The 12,019-nt window shown below is 38.8% G+C and overlaps 1 protein-coding gene across 1 annotated transcript in view; it reads left to right on the top strand.

Annotated features, from left to right (window-relative positions):
• The window catches only part of LOC148034741 (P-loop containing nucleoside triphosphate hydrolases superfamily protein), a 57,618-nt gene extending 51,671 nt beyond the window's left edge, over window positions 1-5,947 (top strand). Inside the window, exons 12-13 of the mRNA XM_087679697.1 lie at window positions 5,315-5,424; window positions 5,621-5,947. Of these exons, the coding sequence (XP_087535823.1) occupies window positions 5,315-5,424; window positions 5,621-5,690 (180 nt within the window). The 3' untranslated portion in view covers window positions 5,691-5,947. The remainder of the gene's footprint in view (window positions 1-5,314; window positions 5,425-5,620) is intronic.
• The last annotated feature ends 6,072 nt before the right edge of the window (window positions 5,948-12,019 follow it).

Genomic DNA, 12,019 nt, shown 5'->3' with positions numbered 1-12,019 from the left:
AATCTAAATCAAAATACTCATAACGATGAGTGGTGCAATACACAACTTGTTGGTAAGGCAGCCCAAGGCAATCCCTCTTAGCGAGCACCCTTTCACACATTAAAAGGATATAAGGATATATCTGATTGGTTAGCTAGACCATTGATGGACCTTGGTCTTCAAGCCCATTTAGCCTTTGTTGAGAACCAATTTACTCCAAATTATTGAGTTGTCAGAGCAGTCAATTGAGGCCCACCCCTGCTTCTCTAGGGCCATCCAATCCAATGGATTGTTTGTAGTGGTGCTTCTCACCATATGGGCCCCATTTGCAACATTTTCATCTCACAAAATGTGGATCTATTTGTCATTGTAATGACTCTAAGGCCTAAATTTCTACTATTTGTTTGATTTTTTTGATACTGACTAAGGCCCAAATCAAGCCACGCTTGATGAAGTTTAGTTTCTCCTCTAGCTTCGAGTCAGTCTACTTTAGGTTATCTAGATTTGCCAGCTCTGCTTGTGGCACTACACATTTGGATGGCCTCTATTACATGACTGAGTTCTCGTTCACACACAGAACTCGAGTTTCAGGAGGTACACACATGTGACTTGAGACTCCTTTGATTTAGATAGTTTATGGCACTATCGTCTTGGACACATCTTGTATGATACTCTTTATGAGTCATTGGGAGAAAGCTTGTTGATGGCATTCCTTGCTTAAAATTAGCCAAATATATTTGTAGATTGTGCTAGAGTTCATCTAACAAAGAGTGCCCCGCATAGAATGATGTGGTAGAGTGACATAATAGGACAATCATGAATATGGCTTGTTCTAATGCTGTTTGGTGTGGAGCTTTCAAAGTGCATGTGGTTTGATGTAGTTAACACTATGGTGTATATCCTCACCAACTATGATAGTACCTTGTTTGACCCCCATTAGGGCATTTTATGGCAAAAAGCCTTCTCTTGCCCACGTGCAAGTTGGGTGTTGTGCTTATGCGTGTGTGCACACACAAAAAAGAGAGATGACAAGTGGTCGAAATTCTTTAGAGGGAAAGGCTTATTGGGTGTTTGATCCCCACATAAACAAGATCTACACTAGGTGAGCTATCACCTTTGTTGAGAGGGATATCCTAAATTCTCTTCCATCTATTGATGAGATGCTCTCTTTTATGCCTTGTGAGTCTAGATCACTTCTCGCTCTTGATCCCATAATAGAGTGGTCTACGTTTGGACAAGCTCTGAGGGACCCATTGCCTTGTTGTTACTAGTAGACCTTGTGTGATTTGGGTATACTTCATTGTGATACTCCCTTAGATGGTCCTAGATGCTTTTTTAATGAGTCAGTCCCTATAACTGATTATCTTGCGTATAGTGAGCTTGAGATATGGAAGGCAGGTCTCTGAGATCTTGATTGGCATTCAACCATAGAGCACAAACTAGAGAGTATGGATTGAAATGGGACTTGAAATCTTATTGACCATCCTCATTACAAGAAGGTGATCAGCAAGAAGTGGATCTTTCAAGTTAAGTATAAGGCACATGGTACTTTGGACAAGTATAAGGCTTGCTTAGTGGTGCTTGGATTTTATTAGAAAAGAAGGTATCGACCTTGAGGAGACTTTTGCCCCTACTGCATGCTTGACATTCATCCATGTCCTTTCGAGCTTGTTGCCCATTATAAGTGGCCACTACATTAGATGGATGTAAAACGTGCCTATCTGAATGGTATTTTGGAAGAGGAGGTCTATGTGGCTTAGCCACTTAAAGTGGTGGCCACGAGGACACGGTGTTTCACTGGAAGAAAGCCCTTTATGGGCTGAAACAAGCTATGTTGGCTTGATATCATTGAGTAGATTGGTTCTTTGAGAAGCAATCTCTTTGGCCCTCTCCTTATGATCCAAATCTTTTGTTGACCTTTTCATGAAGGGGGTCAATGGATTGACACTCATGCAAGCACACTCCAGTGCTTGCATGATAGCATTGGTATAGGTCTCTCCCCTCCACATCGAGTTAAGGGTGGGTCTTGGTTCTTCTTCCACTATCGGCATCAATTTGGTACGAGGAGGATTGCCTCTTTTCTAGTATACTTTCAAGGTTTGGTTTGTTTGTGCATACTTCATCTACTTCCCCTCTTGTTTGTGCATGGATGATTCACCCCTTGCGAGGGCATTGCTCGAGCCAACCTTGTTGCATGGTCATGTGTGTACTTGTATGCTACATGCTTTTGCTATATCAAATATGGGTTGCTTACCCTCCTATCTAGGGATTCAATTCGCCCAAAATCAACATGGCATCATCATGTTGCAATCACAATATGTGGATGAGCTTTTGCATAGGTTTAATATCCAAAATTACAAACCTATGTGCACTCCTATGGAGCTAGGGTCAAAGCTGTCCATGCATAATAGTGAAGAGATGTTTGATGCTGCAAGTTACAGTGAGGTTGTTGGCTGTTTTATCTACGTTTGCAACACGTCCTCACATACAGTTTGTAGTATCGCATGTGAGTATGTTTATGCATAGTCCACGAACAATACATTGGCAAGTTGTTCAGTGGATCTTCAGATATTTGCAAGGTACTTAGTTATATGTATTATTTCCCGTCAGAGAGGGGGGGAGCCCTTGCACCTACAGGCTTCCAATGATTTAGATTGGGTTGGTGATTTAGATACTAGGCAGTCTATTAGTGGACATTGTTTCTTTCTAGGTTGCTCATGCATTTCGTGGCTAAGTAAGAAACAACCTATAGTGGCTACCTCATCTTGTTAGGTTGAATACATGGCAGCATTTGTTAGAGAGAGAGAGAGAGAGAGAGAGAGAGAGAGAGAGAGAGAGAGAGAGAGAGAGAGAGAGAGAGAGAGAGAGTTCTTGTTGAGCCCGATACATGAGAATAAGTTGTGCTCGGCTCTAGATATCTTGTATGGTCTTTGGACTCCATGTAGTTTGAAGTCTCTTTGGCCATATCGGATGTTGGACGAGTAAGATGTGAGACCCACTCTCACTAGTTTATTGATGGATTTGACTTTGGAGAATGAAATGGTGATATCATGTTCAAAGTCACCTTGCCCTTTGTTGTTCTTGCTTCTTTTGAAGGGCTTTCATATCAAAAGCTTGGGTTTCTTTAGAGAGATCCAAGCTCTGATACCATGTTTAAAAAAATACCATAACATTGAAATACAAATAAAATCGTACGACAAAGCACAAATTGAACAAAATATAGTTAGGGATAGGCTAACTTAGAGACAATTAACACAACGAAGAGTCTAAAATCTGTATAGCACAATGGTTATGTAGTAAACACACTATGTAGTGAATGAATATTGTATCCTAAACTCTCATGTGTCAAGGACTGATGCAGAGTTAATGAGTTGGAGAGTGTGTCATACTCTAATGGATCTTGAAACGTAGTAAGCCAACCTTTGAAGACATTTGGTAGCAGCAAATGTAGCAGTAGATGCTGGATCAGTAGTAAGGAGAGAGAAAACCGCAAAACATAGCCTTTAGTGTGTAGGCAGACTTGACAGCTCTCCGAATATCAAAACATAAGAATATTTGCAAATGTAGCTTGATGAATAGCAAACACAGCTTGGTATGATGTCATCAATTGATAGGGAGGATGTTAGTGCAGTAAATGTAGCCTTAAGTAAACCGGTAGTTGCAAAATGTAGCTTCTAGAAGGTTGGCAATAACAGAAAATGCGAGGTAGAGGCTAGAAATAGGTGTCCTCCACGAACAAGGTGTGGACAATGAAAGTCTAGCACCTGAAAGTTGCAAAAGTGAGATTAGATTGAAAGTTGCAAAAGTGAGATTAGATTGAATGGGAGGGCAAGCTCTCTATTTATAGAAAGTTTGGGTCCTCCCAATTAGGGTTTACGTGTGGAACATTGAAACTCTCTCAAATCACTCCTTGTTTAAAAGAATGGTTGATATTCATTAATTTGAGTTTTGGCGTTGTTTAATGAAACCTAATGGTAATCTAGCTCAACAAGCAGATGTGGTTAGACTTAATTTTCTTCGGAGTGTTCACCATTTTGTTTGCCTGGTTTGGTTTTGTGCTTAGATTTGTGCATTGCTTAGTAGGCTATATATTTAACAAAAATGCTTGGTGGCGATTTAATGTTTAAACATTGATAATAACATGTGCCCACACACACCCCCCACCCCCCAAGCGCATGCACACACATGCACACACGCACGCACACGCGTGTGCACGTGCACACATACCCCACCCAAAAGAAAAACAAGAGTTAAAGGTAATCAAAAGACTCAACATTTACAATAGGCCAATTGAAAGGCCCATGTGAATGGCATTGCAAAACCTCAAGTGAGGCTATCGCGCTATTCTCTTAGCCCAAATTTTACTTGAACGCAAGGTTATTGTTGTTTTGTTAAAGATCTCAAAAGAAGAATGTTGCCAATAGCATGAGTTAACTAAGTCTTGCCAATCATAAGAAAATGTATCCATATATGCCATAAACGCCACCAAGAAAAAGAATGAAGGAGAATATGCAGGCCACCTCCAATAAGCGTAAGAATCCTTTTACATGTCCAATCATTAGTCATTGAGCACTACTGAGTGATGGTAATCAAACAGTCTTCATAGAAGTCCACCAAACACATCAAAATACACATGACTTGTGCGACTTATCTTGCTTTTTCTTACTCTATCCCTAATCAAGAATCTCCACTCCAGCATACCAAGGCAATATTGTGAAAAAAGGGATTCGAAGCCTCAACTCCAACAAAATACACATGACTTGTGTGACTAATCTTGCTTTTTCTTACTCTATTCCTAATCAAGAATCTCCACTCCAACATACCAAGGGAATATTGTGAAAAAAGGGATTCAAAGCCTCAACTCCAGCCTTAGTCAAATTGTTGAACTTCTAATCGTTCTATGGCTTTTTCTCATCATGAGAATGGATGTGGTCTCAAATTGGATATCTATTGACTCCAGCAATTTTGTAGTACTCTCTAAAACTTACACCTTGTATATTTGAGGGAAAGGAAAATATACAGGGAAAGGATAAAAGACCGGCCCTTTGGTGCGAAAGACAATTTTAGGGGGCACAATCCCCAAGCATCCTATTCTATTGAATTACCTTCTAGTGTTTTTGCATCGCAAATTAAAAGAAGAAAGGTTTTCAATATCACATTTAGCAAAGTGTTAGAGCCTATTACTTATGTATGGAGGTTTTCATTGTGTGTCTTTGTGTTTGTGTGTTTGAGAGAGAGAGAGAGAGAGAGAGAGAGAGAGAGAGAGAGAGAGAGAGAGAGAGAGAGAGAGAGAGAGAGAGAGAGAGAACTAAATCATTTACTTTTTCACATTCAGCAAAGTGTAGGAAATTTAATAGAGGCTGGGAGGTCTCTTGTGGAGGAGCAAGATATGGTGATGCAAATGCGCCTCTCAGATGAATACATGAAAAAGCAAACGGGAACTGGGCCAGGACTCTCATTGATGTGAAGTTACAATGCATGCATGTATTAGAAATTGCATGCTAGGTGACCTTAGGTGCATCATGAGATGGTCATTTTTTCAAATTCTTTGGTAAGTAGGAAGATATGTATAGCTTAGGTGTGTAGTAGTTTGATGTAATATAATGCAACCTTTTTGCGTCTTTGACATTTTCTTGAATAGTGCTAGGAGAGAGAACATGCAAAGAAGTGAAAAAGAAATCAGAAGAGGTTGGCACGCTTGGGGAGTCTAACGACAAGGTGTCATTCACTAGTAAGGCATGTGCCCCTCCAATTTTCAAGGCAAAGAAGAGAAGCATAGTCTTAGGATTTCCACATTACGTGCCGGTATCTAATTTGTTAAAATGTGTCATATTGGTGACTCTACAATGCAATGTAATATTAAGAATGAAGAATACACCATACTGGTTTTGATAATTGTAATATACAAATATTAATATTGTGCACATGCACCTCAGTTTCATAAATTTGACCATATGCTATTGTCTTAGGTGACATAAGATTTCCCCCCTTATCCTTCAAGGTTTTTATTAAAACAAAAGTCTTGTCTCAATTCAAGCTTGCTTGCAAGAGACCCTATCTTCCTCTCCTTATGGTTCAAAAGCATGTAATTTGGTTGACTTTTGCTAAAGAGGATCAATTGATTTCACAAAGGTGGTTTTCAAAAAGTTTGGCTCACAGACAATGTCAAATCCTATTTGTTTTCTACAATGATGATGATGTGATGACATAGGTAAAGCATTAACTCAACTTTCTATGCATATGATGGTTTGGTGACAATGGTAATGAAATTGTCCACCATGAAGGATGTACATTCCTCTATAATATGCACATACACATCGTTAGCAATGTGATAGTCCGCAATTCAAGTTACATGGGTTGCCTGCCCAAAATCTCTTAACCAATTGAAACTAACGGCACATAACTGCAAGTCGGTGAAAGCATGCTTTGTAGAAAATGATGTTGCCATTGTGATTTAAATTTAAATTTCATTTTTTTTGAATCACATGATGATAGCGCTTAGATTGAATAAATAATGACTATTCTTTGCTCCATAGGTTTTGAATTATCTTGTTTGTAGGTTACAAAATCCTTGCTAAGGTGTTTGAATACCCCTATTTGTCACTTAAAAAAAAAGAAAAATCACCTTATATAGAAGCATTGGTAGGAAATGATCTAAATGATCGTTAGGAAAGGATAAATGAAAGTAGTGAATCAACTTGGGGTGCTTGTTGATGGAAGTTTTTCATTGGGAATGAAACTCAATTTTTGAGTTTCATTCCCAATGAAAAACTTCCATCAACAAGCACCCCAAGTTGATTCGTAATGCACTCATTAAGTGACTTAACTCTAATTCGTTCATCATTTCAAAAATGTAATGTTTTGTTTTGTAGAACCTATGTAATACTCTCATATGCATTGCTTGTTACTTTGTTTATTTGGAAAAATTACACATTATGTTGGATACTATGGGATACAATCCCTTATTTAGTACAATACTTTGAGCAAATATTTTTGCAGTTAGTTCAGATAAACAATTGGCATAAGGGAGCTACACTCACTAATAGAAATGCCAATATGTATCAGTAGAGTATTGACAATGAAACCTAAGTATGAAGCAAATACTACTTACATTTTAGGCGTAATATTAAGCAATGAAGCAAGTACCTTGGTTGGGTGAATCAATAATTGAAGTTGAAACTTGGCAATCAAATAAGCTTAGTTGCCATTTATAAATTGGCAATATTAAGCAATGGAAAAAGTACCTCGGTTGGTTGAATCAATAATTGAACTTGAAACTTGGCAATCAAATAGGCTCAACTTGCCACTTATAAATTTGTAGTGAATTTGTATTACAAGAGACGAGAGTTAAACTTTACAAGTGTAGAGGGGCTTTGCTCTTTACAATATATAAGAGTTGTAGAGACAATAGGCTAACAAGGGGTAATAATCATGCTTCTTGTAGTCATGTTGTTGGGTTCAAAATAGTGAGTAGATTCTATTAAAATCACAATATTCATTCAGTTGTAATGCAATATGTTTTCTTGAGGAGTGACATTAGAAATCACAATATTTTCTTTAGGGACCTGAGCATTTTTGCCACCTCCATTCATTCAAATTATTGGAGTGCTCTATCTATTTTGGAGATGTAAATTTTTGAGTTAGAGGAGGATTAGACTTGGTTGTTGCCTCAACAATAAGAGTTTCCCAAATACTTTCTCTATAATCTTGGCAAAATCACCCAAGCCAATGTGAGAGCTAAGCCTTTGGGAGGAATACTTGTTAGTGAGCTTGCAACTTGAGACAAAAATGTGGTCTTGAAGGAGTCACTTATCAAAGAGCTTGCACTTTTTACGATGCTAGAAGAAATGTTGGCAAGGAGGGGGCTATAAGGGGATAGGAAGATTGAAGATGGAGTTATGGAAATAGAAACCAAAGTGTAAGAGTATTTACAAAAGGAAAGTAAAAGAAGGAAGGAGTCAGGTAAGTAAGATATGACAAGCATTAAATTTTAGTCAAGTAAGACGGCATGCAAAATTGCATGCTGTGCACACATAGGCAGCCTCCTTTAAAACTTACTTAATTGCATGCTGTGCACACATAGGCAGCCTCCTTTAAAACTTACTTGTTTATATGGAACATTTGGAAAAGTAGTGGATCCTATCTTGGTTGATGAAAAAGAGTAGTGAATAGGGTGAAAAGAAAGGGGAAGACCTTTTTTCTAGATGGAGTTCATGGCAAAAGGTAGGTTGGACCTTAGGAATGTAAGGGGGCTACGGGACATAAAGGCATGTAATAATGACCATGGAAGAGGGGCTAATATAAGTGTAAGTTTTCCTATTCAATTTCTTATGATGCCCTTTTTGAGTTTATATTTTTCCTAATGGACAATTCTCTCCCATACATTCAAATCTCTACCATGCAACTCCTTCAAAGTTCGTTAAGAATAGTGAAATTAAGTAACACAAATTGACTTGGGCTTTAGCATCTATTAATGGCCATACTTCCTCCATGCATTCCTCAACCACAATGCATTTCAACAATTACATCTAACATGGGGCTCATTGTAGACTTCGTTGGTTGTTTGTTATCTCACCCGTAGTGAGAACTCTTTGGATTGGGTCTCCCTACAAGCTCCAAATAGTTTGATATTGGGACCTTGTCATTCTTCACTTTGCTTCAACTACTTTGATGTGAGAACCATACCGTTCTTCACTTTCCTTAGCCATCTCTATTTATATCACTACTACCCAGGTAAATGGGTGTTATTGGTGGGACAGTCATGTCAACCATCTGTCATTTGCAATTTCATGCTATGAGGATGTTCTCTTAGCCTTATTCCTTATCGAAAGTCCAACAAATCGATTGTTTGCTCCAAAATAATGGCATGCTCTTGGTTGAACCCTTTGCTAACCTTGAGGCCTATTCCCTTGCAACCTTTTGCGAAATCTTTGATGTCCACGAAAACACTTGTATTGTCAGCTTTTGATAACAATTGATATACTATTATTATTGGCTATATCCTTATTCTCAATTGCATCATTGATGTTACGAGACCTCTAGCATTTTGATTACACCATCACAATACTATCTTATATCTAGCACTCAGAAAATTTTGAAATTTTTTTCCTACTTGTGTAAAAGTAGTGACTCCCATGTCTCTAAGACTTTCTTGGCTCTTTTGGTTGAATTTCACCTTCTCATTATTCTTTTTTGAAATTTTTTTGGACTTGCTAGCCTTTTTATATATCTCCAAAACAAAGCTCTATTGATATGGTTTACTTGCACATTTGCTTTTAGATAAGGATTCCTAATAGAAAGGCATATTTGTTTTTGGTTGGATGTTTGGGGCATGGTGAAACATGGCCTTGGAGATTAAGTGCAATCTTTGCAAATTCAAGTTGGGGATCTAATGATGTAATGTGAAGAGGTAGGTAGGAGTGGCGAATATTCTATGTATGTATGTATGTATGTATGTATGTATGTATGTATGTATGTATGTATGTATGTATGTGTGTGTGTGTGTGTGTGTGTGTGTGTGCATGCACGTGCACGTGCGCGCGCGTGCGTGTGTGTGAAGCTTTAAGAGGAGATGATTTTTGTCTTCCATTGCCACCCTTTGGTTGGTCAATTCATCATGTCTTGTCGCCATGCATTTAGTTCCTCCAGGTTGTATTTTTAATGGTCATCACATCTCTACACCTACCCTTGTCATGGGTCATAGTCAAACGATGTTGGATTGCAGAGGCAGAGAGAGAGAGAGAGAGAGAGAGAGAGAGAGAGAGAGAGAGAGAGAGAGAGAGAGAGAGAGAGAGAGAGAGAGAGAGAGAGAGAGAGAGAGAGAGAGAGAGAGAGAGAGAAGAAGAAGAAGAAGAAGAAGAAGAAGAAGAAGAAGAAGAAGAAGAAGAAGAAGAAGAAGAAAAAGGAAAAAAGAGGAGAGGGAGAGAAGAAAAAGAGAGGAGAGAGGGGGGAGAATAGAGAGAGAGAGAGAGAGAGAGAGAGAGAGAGAGAGAGAGAGAGAGAGAGAGGAGAAAATTAAAAAAGAAATGAAGAGAGAGAGAAGAAGAAGAAGAAAAAGGAAAAAAGAGGAGAGGGAGAGAAGAAAAAGAGAGGAGAGAGGGGGGAGAATAAAAGAGGGGGGAGAGAGAGAGAGAGAGAGAGAGGAGAAAATTAAAAAAGAGAATGAAGAGAGAGAGAAGAAGAAGAAGAAAAAGGAAAAAAGAGGAGAGGGAGAGAAGAAAAAGAGAGGAGAGAGGGGGGAGAATAAAGAGAGAGAGAGAGAGAGAGAGAGAGAGAGAGAGAGAGAGAGAGAGAGAGAGAGAGAGAGAGAGAGAGAGAGAGAGAGAGAGAGAGAGAGAGAGAGAGAGAGAGAGAGAGAGAGAGAGAGAGAGAGAGAGAGAGAGAGAGAGAGAGAGAGAATTAACATATCTAAAAAGCCAATGTGGCCTATGAGACTACACTAAAATATACAAAGAAATGTATCTATCATTTTAAAAGATAAAAGATAGGTCAATGAGACTAGATGTTAGGCGATACGCTCTGTAAGAGTATATTTGTGGTGCAGATGTAAGCAATACTATTAAGAGAGAAGAAAAAGAAAGATAGAAATATTCTTTTCCTCAATGAAGTATCTCCCTTAAGTGGAAATCCAGCTCTCTGTGACTGAGGTACCTTGGTATTTGTCTTTTATGGTGCTTTAATGATAGCTCTAACCTATCTATGATAAGGGTGTCTAGGCACCGTTATAAGTGAGTGTGGGTATCTTGCTTGCTTGAGTGGTAGTGCTCTATCCAAGGAAATATCCCATGAAGGTGAAGCTCCTCCATGACTTGGCATTGCTGGTTGTTTATCGGTAGCAATGGTGGCCAAACTCGTGCTTGACTGTGTGATAATGAAAGAGTTAGTGATAGCTCTCTATCTAATCATGTGTGGCTATGGGGGGGCTTCTATTCCGTAGAATATCTAAACCTTTGAAGATCCAAAAGAAGAAAATCCCAAACATCTCTAATCCTCGAACTCTATCATGTGTCGTTGTAGAGAGCCAAGACACTCTTGAAATAGACAATGGTATGTGCCTTGAATATCATAATATATTGTGTATTGATAGATGTAATGCTCCTCATTCTAATGGCTTTCTATCACAAAGTTGGCACATGGCATCCTCAATCTCCATGCCCTCCCATTTTCGTGTCTCAATCCTTAAGTGATGTGTTGAGGTGTAGAATCACCCAATAGTTGTATGTAACCCATGTGGTAGTTGAGTATCCATATAGCTTGGTTGGGTGACAAAACCATCTCCATAGAGGTAAAGGAAATAACTATGATAGTGTGCCATCCTTGTGACGTGTAAGAAAAGGGGGTTAACTTAACTCATCTTTATATCCAATCTCAATATATATACTCTGATTGGATGGTTTAGCTTTGACTGACTAAGCTCACGTATATGGCAAACCAAATTGTACTCACATGGGTAATCTATCTTTGTGCAGACCATGCAAACTCATCCATGTACCCACTTGAGCATATGAACAATATTTGTCACCCTCTGTTGCTAAATGTGTAGATAAAGCCAGTGCTAACCATGGGTATTAATTTTGAGGTAGCTCTCATAATCTATGTAAGAAAATTCATTGCCTAGAGCAAGGCCTCAACCACCATAGGTGCTTCCCCCATCTCTACTTTGATGATCTCATGTGGGGTTGAGCTCTTTGCTCATATTATATGTGATTTAATCACCACTAATTGTCACTTCATATGCTGCCATCCATCATAAAAATTCCTCTCAGGTCCATCATGGTCTGTTAGTCATTTTGTTCTTATGTAATAGAGGCTTTGGCCCCAAATGGTTGACCCATAGAGGAGTGTGGGTGTAACCATTGTATCAAAGAATCACAATTTGGTGTGTGGTTCATGGAACTATATATATGCACATTGTCTCTCTAATACACCCAATGCTGCATACACTCCTACTAGTCAAGTCTCCGATGTATCTCCCTAAGAAAATTGTGGCCCTTTGAATATTGTCACTAAAGTGATTGAGGTATTGAATATCACAACCTTT

Source organism: Lygodium microphyllum, chromosome 6, assembly GCF_053477565.2.
Source record: "Lygodium microphyllum isolate KBCC chromosome 6, Lygodium_microphyllum_v1.1.10, whole genome shotgun sequence".
In the NCBI taxonomy this organism is placed as follows: Eukaryota; Viridiplantae; Streptophyta; class Polypodiopsida; order Schizaeales; family Lygodiaceae; genus Lygodium; species Lygodium microphyllum.
The sequence above is the reverse complement of the archived record's forward strand: the minus strand, read 5'-3'. Positions and strand labels throughout refer to the sequence as shown.